Raw genomic sequence first — 21,586 nt, forward strand, 5'->3', positions numbered from 1 at the left:
GTCATGAGCCTGTTCTGCAGAGGCTGGTATGTTATGTAAATCCCTCTCTTAGGGTAGAGAGATTCACAAGCACATTGTAGAAGTTATACATAAAGAACCATCACTTATATTTCATCTGTGCCTCAGCAAGTTATGTGTATTTAACATATGGCTGATAAGTTTCTTACGTCTAAATGTTAAATCTTGCAAGTTTTTCTTAGATCCCTCTTGTAAATATTATTTATTATGGTGGATCCACTTTTAAAAAAAAAATAATTCTCAAATGTTTTGTAATCTTTTTTTCTTATTATTTCTTTCTAGATTGCCAGCCATTTTGAGAGGAGGTGTCATTGATAGATACTGGCCCACAGCTGATGGACGCCTGGTGGAGTATGACATAGATGAAGTTGTTTATGATGAAGACTCACCTTTTCAGAATATTAAAATTCTGCATTCAAAACAGTTTGGGAATATTCTTATTCTCAGTGGGGATGTCAGTAAGTATCTCGTTTGAAGATCTTTTGTGTGAAATTGTAGGAAGTATTGTTTTCTATCTTGCTATGGCACAGTTTTAATAGATTACTAAGGGTCATGGTTCTGATGCTGGAAGCTACATATATGCATGGACACATATCTGTTACTGTATATAAAGTATTTTAATCAGAAAGGCTGACCAGTGTAGAATCTAGAGTACAAAAAAAGATTTCTTCTTTTTCCCAAAGTCGTCATCTTTGCTGTGGAAAGGAGCATAGAAAGGAGAATAGAAGTCAAGAGTGTTGTCTAGCAGAGCTTACTCTACTCCTTTCTTTCACATGAGCTTTTACCTGTTTGTTGCAAGCCCAATGTCTTGAGGGCTTCTCTTTGATAGTAAAACAAGCTACGCTGTCAGTCTTCAAAATGCAGTAGAGGTCTAGAGACATATGAAGGAAGTAGGAGCTGGTGGGCGTGTGTGGGGATAATCCTGCTGTTCCCTTGATTCTCTAAGGGAGTTGCCTGCCTGGTGAGATACAGCACAGCTGTATCTTAAACCATTTAGCTGCTTTGTTGGTGAACATCTTTTGACTTTTGTCGTCTTCAAAATGCTCAGTTGAACTCTAAGTTCATCAGAAGAGTGACCCAACCTTTATGGGAGGGTCTTTATATGTGGTACTCTGTGCCTGCTGATCTTTGTATTTTTCAAAGTGAACTTGAGAGAAGATGGGCTACTGTTCTTTGAAGTGGGATGAGAATGCTGTTTGCTAGAAAATCTAGGCATCGGGGAGTATGCTTTGTAAAATCTCTCAGTACTTATGTTGAAAAGTACTGGCTGAGGTAAACAAGGGATGTTGCTGTCTAGGGATAGAATACCTAATTTCAGTCTAATGGCAGAGTAATTAAGAAATTTGACTATAGCTTTTTGAAATCACCAGAAATACCTCTAACCATTCAGTTAGCTTTCTGCAACTGTCAGGGGGACTTCTGTGCAGATGGCAGCTGAAAAGCGTTGCTATTTAATTCATTAGCAAGGTCTTCTCTAATTCAGTTAGAATTGTATTTGAAATCACTAAATTAGGGTATTCCATACTTCTAACCAGAAATCTTCATCAGTTTCATATGGAGGTGAGGTTTTGTTTGAACATTGTCACAATGTGCCTCATAGAAAGGGAAGTATGCCATTACTTATTTACCTTCCATGAGACTTTAAAATACTGCTTTGTGTCATTTTGTTATTGTGCACTTATAAGCGAAGTGCTGATTGCTAGGCAGAATGATAGGATATGCCATGATGTGCTGCTGCACAAAGCTGTGCCCTTGTAGCTCAGATCTGTTATTACAGCTTAGGAATGTTCTTTCCTGCTTTGAAGCTAATGGTGAGCAATTCAGCAGAAGGCATGCTTCAGGGTCCTTCAGCAGTCGGGTGTTAACAGTCATACTTATAGTTCTGTGCAGGGATCCACTGGGGTGCATCTAGGTTGCTCTTCTTAGTTGGGATCCAGAGTGTGTTAGCAAAAATCTCCTGACTTGTCTCTTGCAGCACTAGTTTGAGGTAAAAACCCACTGAAGTATTGAGAGTACACATCAAGTCCTAAGCACTGACAGTTTTGCTCTACAACTTCGCTTCTCTTGGCATGCAGTGCTTCCTAATGCTGAGGTAGCAATTGCTGGGTTTGCATCGAGAACTAGACAAATCCTGTGTGGGGTTCTGAGGAGGATCTCATTAGCTTTGGTAAATCACTAGCCTCCTGTTACCTGGACTGTCTCTGAGAGCTAGGTTGTTTCTGTAGATGCTCTTGCTTTGGTCTGTATTATATCACCTTTGGATTAATGCCAAATTAATACCAATTAATGAGAAGAATTAAAGATGTAATGTTTCTGTCCAACTCTTTCTCTTCCTTACATTCAGATCTGGCAGAGAGTGACCTGGCATATACTCAAGCCATAATGGGCAGTGGAAAGGAAGACTACACTGGGAAAGAAGTGCTAATCCTGGGAGGTGGTGATGGAGGTATACTATATGAGATAGTCAAACTGAAGCCAAAGATGGTTACTATGGTAGAGATATCCTTTGACAAATGACTGATCATTCATTTCAACATTTTTCAGCCTGTGTTTTCTGCTGATGTCTTAGCATTGAGCGTAATTAACCATCAGGTTCTGACTTGCATGAGGAGATAGGGTCTGAAATGAAATTTCTTTTAGTCCTCTTAAAGAGACCCAGTGACTGCATATTTGTGCATCACTATGTAGCACATACTTTTGAGTTCCCAGTCCATACTATAACTCTTGAGTAGCTGTTTACATAGAACTGGAAAGGAACACTTCTGTCATCAAACTGATATTTTCTCTGATAACAGAAGACAGGTCTGTCAAGTCTGTAGTTTGGGCTGAGTTCTGCTGTCTTGGGTTCTTTTGTTTTATTAAAGCAAGCTAAAAAAAAAATCCCTAGGAGCAAAAAAGTTTAATCAATAGGAATGTCAGGACTTAGTGAATTGCATTGGTGGCAGAATGATCAACTCTTGGCCTGTTTTAAAAATACTGATACAAATCAAGTTTTCAAGATTCTGTAGTTCAGATAGTTTGTAATGTAAACCACTGTTAGCCATATGAAATATTGATCATCCTAGGTTTTGGGATCCCCTTGTTAAAAACTAAAAACTGTTGTTTTAAAAATGTAGGTTGAAGTCTTAACCTAGTTTAGCTTTATGGGGTTTTAAAATACATCTTCCTATTGTTCACATTTCAAGCTTTCATAGTAATGGTAACTTAAGGTACCAGAAATACTGGTTTAAACCAAAAATAAACACTTCCTAAACCTCTAACTGAGTCTGAAGGCAAATGGCTATTGCAATACATATGCAGAGATACATGTCTTACTATTCTTTTGTGAATGTCACCTTTGTGAGAATTTCTTTCTGAAGAAATAGAAACTGTTACCTGTATTATTTCTGGAATGTAGAATGCCTTAACCAGCTTCAAACATTGACCAAATGGTGATCGACGGGTGTAAAAAATACATGCGTAAAACATGCGGAGATGTCTTAGACAATCTGAAAGGAGAGTGCTATCAGGTAACTTTTTGTTTTTCTTTGATTAGAAGTAATATTTCAAATACAAGTATACCCAGCCTGGTAGACTGCAATAGCAAAGGTTTGGGGAAAAGTCTTCTGATTTTTCTTAATTTTGGGAAGGATTTTTCCTTTTTTATGACACTTCTAATTTTTAATAGCTGGCAGTGGGATTTGTGTTGGAAGTATATATTAGTGTCAAAATATTTTAACTCTCCCTCTTCAAGCTCTTCTAAAAATAATTATATAGCTTTTAAGGAATGTGAAATAGGAGAATCTTTATTGCTGTAGCCTACAAATAAAGAGGAAATAGCAGTAAGGATGCAGTGTTAAACATCATTCCTTAAATTGATGAAAAGATAGAAGAAATGTGTATTTCAGTTGTCCTGAACTGTTGAGAATATCTGAATTTGTAATACACATTTTAAAATTCTTTTTAATTTGCAGGCAAAAACTCTTACACTGCTAGGATATTAAAAATTAAAAAAAAAATTAAAATTCATGCATCCCTGCAGTTAAGGTCTTTGTGCTGCATCTGACAGAGCTTGCAGACTAGCCCGGGTGTAATCTGACATCTTCACTGGAAACCTTTGCTTTTTTTTCATTACTGCTCCTTAAGGCTCTCACAGATACTATTTTACAGGTGTGAGCTAAAAAAGGCATGCAAAAAAATTAACAGAAGTCACATGCTATGTTGCATGAGTCAGTGGCCCTTCATACTTTACTTTACTCATACATTACTTTACTCATATGTTGGTGGGCTGCTAACTGTTGTTACCGCTTGGTAGGTAGAACAGTGGTTACACAGCAATCAGTGACAGCTAGGAAATTCAGTCCTGTAGTGCCTTCATTGTCATAATTCCCACAACTGTTCCTCCTTCTTACACAATGTAAAAAGTTGAAAAAGGAGCCTAAAATTAAGTGTACATTTAATTTTGTACTTTTTGCCTTCTCTTAATTGCTGTGAATCTGCTTTTGTTCCTTTTACCTGGTCAGTTTTAGTGTATTTAGAGGACTATTTCATTCTTACAGGTTCTGATTGAAGACTGTATTCCTGTACTGAAGAGGTATGCCAAAGAAGGAAGGATGTTCGATTACGTAATTAATGATCTGACGGCTGTTCCAATCTCCACATCTCCAGAAGAAGGTTAACCTTAAAATTTATTTTCCTAAACTTCTGAGGATTGATCCTAAACTTCTGCCCCTCTGCTGCATGGTAGTTGGCAGTTTGCAACAAAAATACTTTGATTCTTGCCTTTTTAATAGCAAATCTGAGAGGCAAAGAATGATAGTAACACATCTGTTCTTTTAGAATTTTTCTTATATGTTAGAAAAAATTAGCCAGTGCCTAGGGCTCTCTTTAAACTGTGCTCTTATTCCAGAATAATATCAACTCACGTAATTTATGAGAAAGTATTTGGGGAGTTCACATGCCAGTAAATTTTTCCCCACTCTATAATTTCTTGGAAAAGTCTGGAAAATTACTGTGAAGAAAACCAGATACTTCCACCATCATTGCCATTGTGTATGGGTTGTGTGGTTTTTAGCTTGTTGTTTTGTTGTTGTGGGTTGTTTTTTTTAAAGGTGTAGGATAGCTACTTTTTAAACAGTAGATATGTTGCAAGTCTTGAATATGTAACAGTGAACAAGCCAGTAATGTACTGTTCTGTTTTTAAATCATACTCTACATGCAGATTCCACATGGGAATTTCTGCGATTGATTCTTGACCTCTCAATGAAAGTCCTGAAACAAGATGGAAAATACTTCACACAGGTATGATATCTGGATGTAAAAAAGTATTGCTGTATATGTATTGCGATCTGCATTTTTCAGGTAAAAAAGGGGACTAAACTAAACCAACCAACTAAAAATCTACTAACAAGCTGGTTTTCTCCTTTTAATGACTCACTTAAGGATTTTTGCATGGAATTTGGGCTTCGCTGACTGACTTACGTTTTTTCATTATTTCAGCTGAATTTGTAGTGATTGTGTCTTTGGAATTAAAGCATAATTTCAAGAATCAGCTAGGTGTACTACAGAATATTTTAGCTGTAAGCAATTCTTGGAAAAGCAGAACAGATGTACTTTATAAGCACATACATGGTTTTTTAAGCTAGTGTCTCCAGTTGTAGAGTGTAAGACATAAAAATTTATCATCCATAAAGGTGTAAGAATTTTACATGGGTGCAATGGGATGAGAAAATTAGTCATTTGGGAGTAAATACTCTCTTTTGCTTGCTATCCACTCCTAGTGCAAGTCACTGTTTTGGCTTTTTCAAAACGGGTTTTGAACATTTGAATGTTTGTTACAATGCTTGGTATTTTGTGAAGTATTTTATACAGTCATAAATAAGATTTTTGTCCTTGTGTATGAAATTTTTACTGCAACTCTATTTAAAAATAAAAAATTTAAGATTTGTATACATGCTACAGTATAGCCACCTCGTGGATAATATAATTGTGTTATAGCTTTCATCCTGAATTCGGAAATGCCACAAAGCTGCATGCAATTGTACAAAAACATGACAAGACCCAGCAGATGGTTTAGTGAAGTATAAGTCTCTGAAGTTGTATTTCTTTTGTCATGCCCATACTTTAACTAGTCTTCTGATGTGTGGAGCATTTAAGTACAGTATTTTGGAATAACCTTGTTAAGCTCTGAAATAACCTAGCTAAAATTATGCGTTTCAACTCTGTTCCTATCAGCATGGGGTTTTGGACGTGTGTAAAGGAACTGGTTTACTGTAAAATTGGACAGGTTTATAAAGAAATGCAAAACTCACAGAATGAGGTTTTTGGCAACTTTAATGTGCTGCTTCATTTTAAAATGCTGTAGTTGTGTGGGCAAGATAAATTATCTTGTGGTTGAAATGTAAGATATGACTAATATGGCTGCATCACACTAAATCTCAATGGCTTTTCTATTTTGTTAATAGTGGAAATACTTATGACTGATATTGAAAGGACACTACATCTTTTGGACAGAGCAAGCATTTGTGTTGCAGTTGTCATTCTTGTCAGCTAGTCTCACTGTGTATGTTACTTTATTGGAATGTATGTAAATATGTCTGTTGACAAGTATCTGTCAGACTTTGCATAAAGTCTCTGGGAAGAAGCTTGTGCTGAAAGCTGGAGTGATGGCTGTGCTGTGGCCAGGGTACAGGGAGGTGGTTTTGTGTCAGCTGAAACCAATAGAGGTTGAGCCTGGTACAGCCCTGCTGCCTGCCCTGTCCTCATGGGAGGAGGAGAGAACTTGGCTCTCCAGCATCTCTGCTTGCACAGGAAGGAAGGACAGCAGCACTGAGCTGGCCCTGGTGGGTTTAAGCTGTTGTGAAACTGCAATATCAGTTTCACAGTTCACAAGCAACAAGGTGGGACATGGCAGGATGGGGCAGAAACAAAATTAAAATTGAAATGGCTTGAATTTGGACTTGTGGCTAACTGGTAGCCAGTGAAAGGGCTGGAGTAGAGGAGCAATGTACTCTGGCAACTTTGTCTTCCTGAGTGTGTTGGAAAAAAGGAAAATTAATATTGGGGCAAACAGTTATCAGAGCTTTTGGTATATCTACTGATACACTACCTGACCCATCTGATGGTCCTTGTTGCCTCTTCTCAGTTGTGCCTGATTTAAAGCAAACAAACAAACAAAAACCCTCAGAAAACTCAGCAGTCTGATCACAGGAAGAACAGACTTTTAGGGGTTCTTTAAATAAAGTCAGCTGCCTATAAGTTTCTTTAAATTAGGTTTTGAATTAAACTAGTTAAAGCTGGATATCTAAAGGATTGTGTTAGACTACAGACAGAAGTTCAAATGTGACCCCTACAAACTTTGGTAGCTGAGCTTAGTCACATGCTGGGAACTCATAAATGGTTTTGAATGCTCTGATGCGCTAGCTGTTAAATGCCAGGGTTTTTTAGCTCTCTGTATTAGTGTTGGAAACTTAATTACTTTTGTTCCAACTGTCTACTTCCAGGATGCTTACCTTAGCTAGCAGGCTGTGCTTTACCTGCTGAAGGAATCACATGCCTTTTAAGGCAGTTTTGTTTTTAAAATTCAGGATTTTGTGTGCCCTCCACTCCCCCCTGGCTTTCTTGAAGTTCTTTGGTTCTCAAAAACATAAAATATGTTAAATATCATCAAGAAAAGTGACTGAGGGATTGTCCACCTATTTGTTAGAGCCTGACCTTTGCTATGATGAGGAAATGTCTCATAGGAAAGATGGTGCAAAAAGGTCATTGTCCTGTTGGCTACTGGCCAGTAGCTATAGTCGCTTCTTCTGCCTTGGCATTGTGTTGTACTAATGTTTGAAACATCTGTCCTCTGTTGTTTGTAGCCTGTCCCGATAGTTCTGCTTGCAGGGGTTACCTTGTGCATTTTGTTAGAATGTTACTTATTTCAATGCTCAAGAAATGCTTTACCCAAAAGTGGAGTTCTGTTCACAGAATGCCAGTCTTTCAGATACTGTATTGCTGCCTGACTCTTTAAATGCCACTGCTGGGAAAAATAAATGGAAATGCTCATCACCTCTTCATTGAGCTCTGCACAAGTTTTGGAATATGTTCTTTTCAGCACATGAATTGTCAGCAGGCAGGGTCTAGAGCTGTCTAACTCTAGATAGATGTAATTTATCTGAGACTATCAAAAGAATTTTTTTTTGCATGCTACCCTAACACACCTGGCTATTTCCTCAGGATGCAGTGGTGATCCTCAAAGTAGTCTCCAAATGCTAATGCAGAATATTCTTTCACCACTTGGTGGAGACTGGTAACTAATATTGTCTAGCAGTTTATTAACATTTCTGGAGAGATTCTGCCTGTAAAAGGTTTTTCAGACTACTTATTTGTATTCCCAGGGAATGCAAGAAATGATGTGGCCAATTTTAGGATGAAGGAGGGACTTTTTGCTTATTTCAACTCTGGAAAGATAGAAAGGGCAGTTTATGGATCTCATTCTCTGCTGCTGTAAATCTGTGCTTGAGTGTATTGGGGGGGAAAAATGCCTCCATATTTGCTCTATGCCTCTACAAATAGTAATCGCAATCAGAATAAAAGCTTACTTGCATGAGTGGTAGCCTTGCTTTTCATGTCCTTGCTTTTTCAGCTGCATCATCCATATGGAGAATCTTGCAGGCTACGTAGGACCTGGACAGAGAGGTGAGCTTTAGGGCCCTTAGCCTACCAAACTTGCAGCCCTGTCTGTAAGCTTAAAACTTGAGGGTTGTTTGCGAAAACTTACTGTTGAATGTATCCCACTTTCTGATGCTTAGGGGTTATATGGCTTGCTATATTTCTGGTTTTCCTTCTCCTGAAGCTGGTGCTTTGAAGAGTTTAGTGATGCAATATGGGTCCAGGTCTGTGAGGTGCTCGGTGTTGCCTTCTCCAGGGGTAGCCAGTTACAGGGGCAGGCTCCCAGCCACGCAGGGGAGAGAAGTGGGAGTCAGTGAGGACGCGAGAACTTGGCAAACCCAAGGTCTGCTTTCATCTCTAAGGGACCTTCCCAGTGACTTGTTTCTGAACATGTTAAGTGTTTTTATGCTATTGGACCTTCTAAAAGCCAGTATGATTTTTAGATTGCCCAAGTGACTTTTTTGAACTTTATTGGAGTACGTGTACTTGTAGATACTACTGTGATATGTTTGTGGTTGGTTGTCTGAACCATCACCATCCTGTGCCTTCCAAGTAGCACGTGGGGATTGTCCCAATAGCTGTGAAACTGTGCTCTGTAAGATGCAGAGACTGATGGTAAGGTTGTCTCTGTCAGTGGATTATGTGTAGCTACGAAAATACCTTTTTTCTGTGCTAAGTTTTTGCTCTGCTGATCTAATCCTTTGAGGTTGAGCAGGCTATCATTTTCAGCCTGTTTATGAAGTGGAACCTTTAAAAATACCTCTGAACAGGAATTTACTCCTTCCTAGTCTGGGTCATCCAACCCAGGCAGGATAGAAACAGTCTCGGACCGCTCACAGGTTTGGGTTCCAGTAAACAGCAGTAACCGCTGGTGCAAGGGATCAGATGTCTCCCACACACACTTGTGGTCCTGCCCTCTAAATGTCCAGACCACCGCGATGTTGCTCCATAGTTACCCTCCTTTTTTTGGCTACTGTGTGGGTTTTCTAATTAGCACTTCCAAAGACAGAGCAGGGTTCTCCTTGACTGTGAATGTGAAAGGAGTCTGGATGCATGTCCCTGTGTGAGCCTTTGTGATTTCTTGGCAGTCTGTGAGTCTTTGAGGGCAGACATTTCATTTCCTTGTGTTACTGAATTCAGTTTTAAATTAATTGATTGTTTGGCCAGTGGAGATACCTTCAGTCAGGTTTGCCTCCATTATCTCCTCGAAAGCCATCCCTGTCACCCACAACTCAAACCTAGCTCTGATGCTAGGTGTTTCATGCTCTATGTATCTCGTTGTTTCTTAGTCGCTCTGAAGTGAGCTGAAGTGAGGGAGGACAAAAAAAAAAAACCCAACCTTGGCTATGTTCAACTCCAGCACTTGTTATTACAAAACAAATATAGAAAACCATGTTAAATTTAAAATAAAAATTAAACTTCTCTAGTATACTGTGTCAGACAAGGATGTCCAGTAGCAATGACATGTAGTGTAAGACATGTAAGAATGACATGTGTAAGAAATGGGCAAGTATGGAAAGAGACCCTTCCATCTGCTTTCAAGTCACTAGTTCACTTTCTAAGGTTGGAGGAAGCATAGTGGCCTAAATTCAGCCTATAACCAGTTGATGGACACATCCCCTTTACAGGTAGGTAAAGTTAACTGGAACTTACAGGGTTAACTTAAATTCTTTTTTTACTACATAATTTAAGGAATGGTTTTTTTAATTGTCTGCCCAGCACTATATTTGTTATTTAAATTTGTTGTGCATTGTGCTCTAGAAACCTGAAAACCAAAACCCATGGTACTACAGAGTGTATGCCTTACAAAAGCCCAGAAGAATTGGTGTTGGGAGACGGGCATGAGCTGTCAAAGTGTGCGCAAGCACTGAGCAGACTCAGAATGCAAAGGCTGTGAAACTTTTCAGGAGTTGTCAGTCTTAAACAAGGTCTTATAAATATAGATCTGTTAATTTCAAAGTTTAAAACTACCTCAATACTTTTGTGTCAGAGGGATGCTTGTTAAGGAGAGAAAAAAATTTTCAGCATTTCCCCCATTTCTTATCTGTCAAATTGTTTGACATGGAACAAAGATTAAGTAAGGGGGGACAGGCAGAGGAGTTTAGTAGGGTTTTTGTATGTGTTGAAAGTTGACTGAACAGTGGGGGATAAAAAAAGTCTGATTTTGCTTATTTCCCTTTTGAAAAATTATAATTGGTGAGTCATCAGCTTTAAACCTTATTAAACACTGTTCAGTATTGGTTATTGTTTGAGTATATAGTGGCTGTTCAGAACAAAAAATGCATTGCTCTACCACATAACTGTTTTCATTAGGCAGCGGGGAGTTAGATGAACACAGGTTATTAGACTGGTCACTGTATTGCATTCTGGGCTTGGTTCCCTGTGTCACATTTTAGCAATACAAGAACACTTAAGTGTGATTGACATTGTTATCAACACTGTTGTCTCTAGTTGATAAAGCTGGTCACTTACAGAAGGGTGTTAGTGATTTTTTTCAAGACCTTTTCTCTTTATTGAAGTAAGTTCATCTAAGTTTTGTAGATTAGATTTTTTTTCAATTCTTAGCTTTTTGTTGAGTAAAGCCAAATAATTACAAAACCCCTGTAACTGTGCAGAACAATAAAATCCTCTGGTGGTCTCCAGAAGCAGAGGTTAATAGAACAGCCAGGTGGGATGTGAGCCTTTAGGTAATGTCTTGATTTGGAGATCGGGGAGTTGTGAGTTTGAAAAGTAAAAATTGGTTATTGACATGACTTGTTGTTCCTGTAATTTGTTTTCCACACTGTCTGCAGTGATTTGTCTGTTGCTGGAGAAAGGATGAAATACTGAAGTGACAGGCTGGGAAACTGTGGATACTTTCATCTCATTGCGTATCCTATTAAACTTCCTCTGTAATAGTGGTGTGCTCCATGAATTACCTAGCAGTGTTTTCTATTTATGACTCAAATTACACACAGGTTGTTTTTTTAGTTTTCTTTTGGATTCAGTCTGATGTTGAAACAAAATTAAATGTTTGGTAAAGGGTGGCTGAACCAAATAACTGCTACAGTCCCCTAGATAATAACAGGTTACTAAACAAGTACTACAGTAGTCTGTTCGTTGTTGTGCTTTATGCAGTTGTGCTCAGTTAGTGTTTGTCACTTACCTTTTTACAAGCCTCTTTTGTTTTCCGATACCTCAAATCAAATATGATACATTCAATATAAAGCATGGCATCTTCCTTTACCAAATAAACAAGTGTAAGTTTGTTCATGGAATATGATCAAAATGATAATCAAACACATGTTTTAAGCAAGTTCTTTTGAAAGACCTTTCAAGTATATGATTTTTTCTAAAAGATGCTGTGTATAGGTTTTTTTAAGTTGAGGTTTTCTTTTCCACTTGTGAAAACTTGAGCACAATGGAAAAAATCATTGAGCATGCTTCAAAAAATTCAGAGAAAGAACAGTAGGATGAAGTATCTCTTCACTTCCTCTGGAAATAAAAACGTTTTAAATACATTGTGGAAAAAAATCCTACCAATAAAAGGTAGGAAAAAAAAAGTCTAAATCCCAAAGTCAGAATGTGCATTATAGACTTTGTTTCTAGTTATCATCTGATGTTGTTACATGGAAAAAGTAATGTAGATGGAGCTGTTTAGACATACTGATTTCAAATAAGATCTCTGCTTGTTTCAGCCTCTGCCTGTTGTACATTGGTTTTAAGAGCACAGGTATTATTTGTTGGTCAAACTCATCTTAGTTCCTTGCTTTGTGAAAATTAACTTTCAGTTGCATCTGTGTGCACTTAATTATTTTAATGCTTTTTTAAAAAATCTGGGAGCACTGGAAAGCAGAAGTTAAACAGTAAAACTCAGCTTTCTCAAAGACCGTTCTGTTGGAGTGCAAAGCTTCACAATACTAGCAGAGCAACGCACATGTGTGAAACATAGGTAGTGCAGACATTTTGGAAGTGCTGAATAAATCCTTTGTTCCTGGGCTCTGATAGAACTTGACCTTTGTTTCAAGTTAGAGGTCTTAAAATATTGAATAAGCTGTGACTGTAAAAGAGCTATAGTTTTTAATTAGATCTAGCTCTTTTTTCTTAGTTGAACCATCTGCATTCTTTCACAGTCAGATGTTACACACATTATCTAAGGGCAGGAAGGGGCAAGATAACTCATTCAGTAATTGGAAAAAAAAAAACAAAAAACCCGAAACAACAACAAAAAAAAGCCCAAATTGTGTGTGTGTGTGTGTGTGTGCACAAGCATTTCCAGAAGTCATTTAGAACAGAGGGAAGATACTGCCATTCCATAGGTGGAGTCTGTTGCTTTAGGCTTTCTTGTTCTTGTCTCTTTCTTGCAAATTTCAGGGCCTTTAAAGATGAAAAGCAGTACTCTACTCAGAAGTGCTTATGCTTGGAAGGCTTTTGGCCTGTCCAGTCGTGAACAGAAAGTCATGTAGAAACCAAGAAGCTGGCTGCATTAGTAAACAACTGATTCTTCTGTTGGCTTTTTTTATTTAACTAGACCTTTTTCTGTCTAATGCATATCTTCCTGTCATCGAGACTGATGTTCCTGTGACCAGAGATAAATAGCAAACTTTTGTGCCTCGGGTCTTTTGCCATCATTTTGTGGGACTTTGGCTTGTATGCTAGGTTATTAGGAACTGTGTATTCATTAACATGAGAGTTCCCTTTGTTGTTGTCTTTTGTCTTCTGTGGTGAACGTTCCTCCACTAGAAGTGGTAAAATGTGCGGGAAAGCTGATGATTTTTACGTTGAAAGTAACTGTGGAGAAATGCTAGTTAATGCTTCTGTTTCTACTGATTAGAAATCAGAAAAAGAAAGTAGGCTTTGTGCTAGGTCAACGTTAAAGGCATTTATACTATAAGCTAGTAAATCCAACCATTAGGGAAGGATGGGGGCACACATCTCTTGAAGATGTCTCGTCCTGCCCCACGTATGACCAGATCCACACATGCTGTGTGGTCAGGGTAGATTCATTGTCATGATGTAACTTGCTGTTTGTGTGTAGTGTGCAGTATGGTTGGGCATCATGACTGGGGCCTCTATAGGTGGAGCTGAAGATTCCTCATGAAAGCGGTAGAGGTAGAAGATCCCAAATGAACTCATCTGGCTGTCAGCATGCCAAGGACCGTTAACATCATCTCCGCCTTGACCAGAATCACAGAATGTCCTGTCTCTGTGCTGTGCCACAGCAACAGTACATTCATATTTGGTGGGTCTTTATTCAGTGTTTCGTACCTGGCAAACAAAAGCTGAGTAATTTGTAGACCATGCAGTGGTGATTATATTCAACTTCACTCCATTTTAAATTAGCATCCAAATAACTTATATTTGCCTCACTCTTAAAATCACTGTATTTAATGTTTAAGGTTGTAAAGTATCAGCTAGCCTACTCAGGTAAGCAAGAAAGGCAAGAAACTTGACAAGGTTTTTTTTTATTAAACTCGACAACTGGCTTTTATTGTTTTGGGTAGTTTGTGTTGTTCAGTCTGGTGTTCTGGGGGCTCAACTGTTATCACTAAATCTTCAAACCCATTACAAATATGGATAGTCACTTTTCTAGTTAGAGCTTTCTCTATATGGGCATCCCAGATATATGTTGCAGTAACTTCTGCTTGTTAATACTTAGCTGTGGACAAGGTTGTGCTTGTAATTAGGAGTTGTTGTGTTTTGTTTGGTTTTTTTTTTAATTCCTCACCATTTATAATCCTTGAGATGTGTTTGTATTCCAAGAATGATTTGTTTGGGTAATACTTGTTTGGGAAGGAATGCTGTGAATCCAATGTCTGATATTTCCTAGTTGCACTGTTAGAGAAAAATCATTTAAGCACTGATTTTTTTGTTCAGAAAAGGATACTACTAATATTCTTAGATAAGACACGGGTCCAAGAAAAAGTATCCTAGGAATCACTTTTTCAGAAGCATTATACACAAACTCAAGACAATGTAGCCTGCAGCCACAGAACTTCTGTATAATCTGATTTATTTTATCATATTGCTCTGTGGAAGAATCTGTTTAAAATGAATGTTATAGGGTTTTTTATAGTGCATTTAAATGTTGGAAGACCTAGGCAATGTTAAATAATTGAGAAAATCTGGATGTTGTAATACTGTTTACTAATATATTTAAGCAATCATAAAGAAAATGGTTATTGAGTAGATGTTATAGGTAAACAACACATGGTGGTCTGTTTTAACTGGAAGCCCTAATGTAATGGTTGCTTCTGCTAATGAGAAGATAGATAATCCCCCCATACTTACCCTTTCTTGAAAAGGTACAAATTGTTTGCTGTAGGCAGAATGAAGACAAGCTGTTCAGTATTTGCCTTGTAAATATTAAATATTAAGAAACCATGTATCTGGTTCTGAAGTGTGTGGGAGCCTTGTATTAATGTCAAAATGTGTATATTCATCTGCAGTTTTGCTTATTTGTTTGATTGTAACTGGGAGTTTTCTTTTTTCCTTCAGGGAAACTGTATCAATCTGACCGACGCCTTGACTCTGTATGAAGAACAGCTTAGCAGGCTTTATTGTCCTGTGGAGTTTTCAAAAGAAACTGTGTGCGTTCCCTCCTACATGGAATTGTATCCTTAAAGACTGAAAAAGTGGGGAGTGTGTATTAATAAATCAGGCAAGCCTAGATTGCTTGGAGGTAGTGAACTCAAGTGCAAGAAGGCAGTTCTAATTTAAACACTGTTAATGTTTTTACATAGTAAATGAACTACTGCAGTTTTATTTTGAGGATAATTGCAGGAATTATTTTTTAAAAGCACCATAAATTCACAGCTGGTGAAATGCTCAGCACCTTTCAAGATCAGGCTATGTTTTTGTTAAAGTTCTTGAGTGTTTCCAACTATTGTTTGTGATGTAGGATAAACTGTATGATGCGGGTAATGCTGCCTGGGAGTTCTGGAAAGGCTGTATCTTTTTTTTTTTCTTTCACAAAAAGTCGCAAACTGACTTCATACAAATTAGCATGATCTAGATCTTTAAATATTCTCTCATAGATCTATTCTTGAACATATAGCTCAGACTGGATTTTTAATGAAAAAAAGAAAAGTGATTCCTAACAATCATTACATGTTAGTGTTACTGAAAAAATATTCCAAGTGGAGGGGTGTACACATTTCTCAGCAACATCCCATTCCTAAAAATAATCCTTCAGAATATCTTCATTTTGAGGGTGGCAGGCAACTTATACAAGGAGCTTGAAGTTTCAGCTTCAAGCCATTAGCTCTAGAGGGGCATTTTGATCTGCTATAGGGTGGTTCTCCTGGCTGCGTGTGCCTTGAGTGTTTACCGCTTTTGTGTCATCTCCCAGGAAATGTTTCTGCAGGGTAATACTTGCTGTGGCTGTGTCCCTCTCGACAGGAGAAATCTTTCCAGGATCTGCTTATTCATAGTATGTTAAGCATGTGAAACTCTGCCACAGCCTCCCTTCTGTTCTGTGTGTTCATTTTGCCTCCCTTCTGTGTCTCTAATCTTGATATTGTTTAGTGCTGTAGTCTGCACTTCTGGACTCCATACTGACTGTAACAAGCTCCTCCTGTTTCTCATTATTGTCAGCTCTCCAGTGAAACTCAGATTTGATCTTAACATTTTCAAGACAAAAAAGAAAGAGTGAAAGAGGATATGAAGATATTTGCCCTTGTAGCTTACAATTGCAGAGAAACTGGTTAAGTTATTTTTGACTTTACAACTGCCAGGCCTTAATGCAACATGTATGTGATTTGAAGTATGCATCCTCAGAAAGTCTTCTAAATACCTACTGCATTGTTTATTTGGAAGTGTCCAAAATTTTTCTAAATGAATTGAGTAGCAAATGGTACTTTATTCCTTTAAAAAATACATTTAAATGTTTCTGGTAAGCTAACATATGTGAAATATATTTAGCAATAAATTTATTAAAACTGGCCATTAAATACAGGTAACGATGCTTGAAAGAGAACAATTCTTAGAGAAATGGAGCAGGCTTTATTAGTTTGCTTTTTCTGAATGAATTAACAATGATATAGTGGTACAGATACAGAAATGTTAGCGGAGAAGTCATCTTGATGACTCTAACTTTTAATTTGGCCTTGGACTTCTGATAGCCCTCTACTTGCATTTGAGGTACAGGTTATTGCCTTTCTTGAAACTTAAAGATTTCCAAGTAGGAGTATGTATCTGAATGGAAGGCTATACCTAAATGCTGTTTCACAGATGACTGAGTGAGGCGATTAGTTTATAGTAGAATTGTGACAAGTAATCAAAAATTAGGGTTTTATTTCTTTCTGAAGAATGTGACACACTTTGATACTCATTTAAGTGCTTAAAATCTCTTGAACCATTGAACAAATCTTCACTTAAGCAAATGTTCCGTTTTTGTAGTCTGACCAAAAGTTACCCATGTGGGTACCTGAATGCAGCCAAAGTACTAAGCTGGCTTATCACTTTTTATTGTTACTTGTTTTGCCTACTTCAAGAATTGTTACTGTGTGTAATTGTTACTTGAAGTTGTGGTGTTCACCAGTGTTGCTGTGGGGATCATCTGAAATTCAAGTAGCTGTTGACATAAAAGCCAGCTCTCTGCCTTAAGGAAAGCATACGTATCTCTGAGGTCTCCACCAGGACCTTATGGTGAACACGGAGGCTCCCATCTGGAGCATGTGTGACCTTACTGTATAAACAGAAGAGCATATATCTTTATGTGGTTTTTCTAAGTTATAAATCCCAGAAGTCTATGCCTTGCTCTGCAGCTGTTGCTGTAGCTCTACAGGTGATGTTCATGTCTCGTCCTCCCATCTCCTTCTCTGGAAGCAGGTGGAATTACATAGCTCTGACCTCTCTCATGTGCCCTGCATGGCAAGAGGGCTCTTGAGGATCAGTTGTCTGTCCTGCCTCGGAGGAGTACCTCGGAGAGCTGTGGTTTGAGCATAGCTTCTGTGTGACTCTGCTGAAGCTGGGTCCATCTCCCCTGGAGGAACAGCAAAAAGAGCACTGATAGAGCTGCCAGTTGTTCTGTGTTTTGTTTCTAGTTCAGTCTGGGTGACATAAAGGTCTGCTTTCTGAAAAGTGGTTGGATACCTAAGGCAAATGCTGCAGAAGCTATTAGAGAAAAGCCCAGGCAAAATTTAGATGCATCTGTTAAGTGAGTGTTCAACAGAACCCCTGTTGAGGCCGCTAAGAGGCAGTAGGCATTTAAATCTTTGCCTAGTAAGATACCTGCACACCTAGTGTTCAGCTACTGAATGTCTCAGTATTAATTCTGTGTCCGATTGTGTCTGTGTTAGGGATTCACAAATTAGGTAGCTGGATGTCTCTTTCCTATTCAAGCTTGCTACTTTACAATTGAGAAGATGAGCAAGAGGGGTCCCAACCTGGTGAACTCATGATTGAAGTGTTGGTCACTCTTCCCAAAGTACTTCTGTAGTTTGTTCAGTGGTTGCAGTGCAAATAAATGCACCACCTGAAAGTCTGCAGCAGGAATTAGAAAACATGGGTTTCCAAAGGATTTCAGTTTTAGTGGAAATGGGATTCTCTTTTAAACTGCTGAGTCAAAAAGGATTCAGGGAGATTTCACTTTTGAGTTTTTTACCTACCCCATCTTTATGAGCCATCAGAAGTTTTCAGAATTGAAATATAAGTGAAAAGAACTACTTCCATTTTAATGAGGTACTACAAACTTTGCAGTCTGGTTTTTTCCTTAACTGCTTATTTTCTCCAGATGGGTATTCTACACTATTTGGAAGAAACAAACTGACATCTGAACATCAAGATTATATGAGATTATCCTACATGTACATGCTGCATGGAGCATATAGGCCTGCCACATGCTGCATATTGGCATCTTGAACCTTTAAATTATATGCTGTAGATGATCCTGAAGCTTAGTCATGCTATTGATTGTGAATTCTTTAAATGTTTTTTATTATTATTTTAATTTAAAAGCAAATGGAAAATGTATATTTTGATGAGCTAGGGTGTTATTTTTGAAAGTCAACTTAAAATGAATAAGCAGCAAAACTGTATAGCTGCTGAATGCACTGAACCTTTAGAATGTGATCCTTTTTATTTTTTTGTAGATCTTCACAAACTGATTGATTAAAAAAGACATCTTTAGCATTTCATCCCTAAAGGGTGGTCCATGGAGTTTGTTTGGGTTCTTTTTGTTTTTGGTTTTCCACCAGTTTTTACCTATGGTGCTTTTTAAGGATGGAGGGTTCTTGTTTGATTTTTTTTTTTAGATGAACACCACAGTGCTTCCATATAGAAAAAAGCATAAGTTAAGACGGAAAAAAAAAAAATCTTCTGAAAGGATACCCCAAATCCTTCATTGCAAAGGGAAGAAAACTAGTCTTAAATTTTATTTACTGTAGTTTCATTCATCATTGCTGTAATCTTCTCTGCAGGAGAAGAATCTTTGACCTTTCACCTAATGGGGTTCTTTAGCTGCTGCCCCATTGATTATTTGGATTTTGATACAGATTTAGCAGTAGGTTATAGAGGCACTTTGAACTCTATCAGCATGAAAATTAAAGCTGGTTTTCCATCCCACCACAGTGTAAGAAACTGAGTGTAATGAGGTTCTTGTGGGCATACACTCCTCAACCTTATGGGAAGCACTAGGTTCTTAAAGAAGGAAAGGTCACTTTAGAGGGCAAAGAAATGTGGCTGTATCTAGATTCATGTGCACCACTATGGAATGTTTTGAGACAAGTAGGTATATTTCAGTAGGGTAAGTCCTGGTTGCATTGCTGTGGATAGACCATGTTGTGTGGGGCTCTTGCTGAATTAGATTCACTTGAAGTGTAAAAATCAGTGGAAGCTAGGTTGCATTGTAGCTTTGTTCTGAAAGATAAAGCATTTTTCTTTACCTGTTTCTCATGTTGTCGGAAAAGTTATATTTTTGTAAGAATGTGCTATGTATTGACTAAAACTTTGCTTTCAGTGTTTAAAAGATCCCACTTGAAAGGAGGTAGGAAGGATTATAACCATTCTGTGCATTTCTGTACATTTCCAAGATAGAATAAAAAGTGCACTATTTCCCTAAACGCTCTAATCCTGAACCATAATGATGTTTTTTTCCTTCAATACCTAGTATCAACACTTTCTTAGTTTTATTGGGGGGAGTTGATCCCCCCTGCCAAGATACTGTTAATGAAAACAAAACAAAACGGCACTCTTAAGATCTGTATTCTTAAATCGTACATAAAGAAGAATTTTGCTGTGTCCCACATACATAAACTGTTCATGAAATCTGAGTAGCCTGTGTAGAATTCCAGAGTGATACTGGAGAACTTGCAAAAAATTTGCTCTTGATTTGGTGTATAATTATTTTTGTATTGTACAGTTGTGCTGTTAAAATGCTTTCAGTTTGGAGAGCCAATAGAAGTATTCTTCAGTCTTACTTTAAATTATTGCAGTTAATGTTAATTCTTTAATATACATGGGGCACAGTTCTTCCATGGCCTGCAGCTTGTGCATCCCTAAATACTCCCAAAGAGCAGAGGCTCCCTCTAAACAGGAGGAGAAAAAAGTGTCTTGCATTTCCCTGAGTGTTTTAGCTCTGTTATATACAACCCAGAAAAGACCTTGATATTATTGCCTAGAACCTGGTAGTGGCCCTTCATTTATGATACAGGACTGCAATCAGTATATTGTATAGCTGCAAATGAATGCAGATGTCCTATAAACAGTTATGTGTATTCTTAACTTTGCAAGCATGAATATTCCCATTGATTCTTAGTGTGTTTACTCATGTAGGTGAAATTAAGCACACAGGCATTCACTGGGATGGGGCTTACAGCATATATGTTCCCGAATGAGCTTGATAGATGTAGAAATCAGTCACAACAAGTGGGGGTGGTTGTTTTTTTAGCAAAGAAACTTTTGAACTGGAAGATGACTTAATATGCTTGCTGGCTAGCTGTACCATGGCTGGCACTTTTCTTTAGCATCGCTGCACAAGGCTGCCTGAGTACGGAGATGTTGGTGTGCAGGGATTCTCTGTAATCAGTTCCTGGAATAACCAGGGGACCTGAATTACATACCGATAGGTGAGAGGCAGCGGTGCTTGCAAATCTTTCCTTTTTCGACTGATAAAGTATAAAGAGAGTTGGAGGAATTATTTTTTTTCTTTAAACTTTTTTTAATGTAGTTTTTTTAAAGTGATAGATGCAGTATAAAACAATTCAGCAAACACTGAACATTATATTTTTTTAAGTTGCTGAATTGATTCTGAGCAAATATATACACACTGTCAGTCTTTATTTATTTGTTGCTGTAGTGTAGATTTTTTTTTTAAAAGGAAAACAAGTTTGTTTCTGTTAGAATTTTCAAATGCAACAGCTATAGCTGATCAGTTTTCTGTGTTTAAAGCCAGTTGGGAAATAACCTATGATTGCTGCACCAAGTATGCAAGCAGTTCCCAAGATATGGTTAACATTAGGGTTTTCTTAATTATTCTTTGCACTAAATGCTGCTTCCACCTAGAAATGTGATCTAAAAACTTGATGATAGTAGTTTGTGCAAAGAGAAGACTGCTGGCGTTGTATCTACTGCATCAGTGCAGTGCACGTGTTAAAATAAAGGTACACTATTATTACTTGTGTCTCTGAATTGTTAAATACATTGTGGATTCAGTGTTAAAATGACAGAATTGATGGGTATGATGCTTACCATTGTACCTCTTTTTTTCTTTTCCTTGTCATCTAACAAACATAATGGTACTCAATGGTCCTTTTAGTGAGAATATTTTCTATCTCAGATTAATAAATTCAGTTAATTTCCATATAACACATGCTCAGATAAGATACTCTGTAGTATGGAACAGCACACTGATGTTTGTGATGGGGAGGGTCACTTGAAGCTTCAGTGATCTTTGCCTCAAAAGAGTTAATTTTCTGTAGAGTACGATGTGAATTCTTTGGAAGTCTGTAAGTGT

General features: G+C 37.8%; 1 protein-coding gene across 2 annotated transcripts in view; it reads left to right on the top strand.

The window, feature by feature from the left end:
• The window catches only part of SMS (spermine synthase), a 51,451-nt gene extending 30,204 nt beyond the window's left edge, over positions 1-21,247 (top strand). The window contains exons 5-12 of one of the 2 annotated variants that reach the window (XR_012651228.1): positions 301-476; positions 2,363-2,517; positions 3,438-3,527; positions 4,557-4,671; positions 5,219-5,298; positions 8,627-8,679; positions 15,130-15,245; positions 18,368-21,247. Coding sequence is in view for 1 of the 2 variants with exons in the window: in XM_075033452.1 (XP_074889553.1) it covers positions 301-476; positions 2,363-2,517; positions 3,438-3,527; positions 4,557-4,671; positions 5,219-5,298; positions 15,130-15,245; positions 18,368-18,410 (775 nt within the window). In the remaining variant the exon portion in view is untranslated. The remainder of the gene's footprint in view (positions 1-300; positions 477-2,362; positions 2,518-3,437; positions 3,528-4,556; positions 4,672-5,218; positions 5,299-8,626; positions 8,680-15,129; positions 15,246-18,367) is intronic. The other variant, XM_075033452.1, reaches the window with a different exon arrangement.
• The last annotated feature ends 339 nt before the right edge of the window (positions 21,248-21,586 follow it).

The sequence above is a fragment of the Buteo buteo genome, chromosome 8, assembly GCF_964188355.1.
Source record: "Buteo buteo chromosome 8, bButBut1.hap1.1, whole genome shotgun sequence".
Lineage (NCBI taxonomy): Eukaryota > Metazoa > Chordata > Aves > Accipitriformes > Accipitridae > Buteo > Buteo buteo.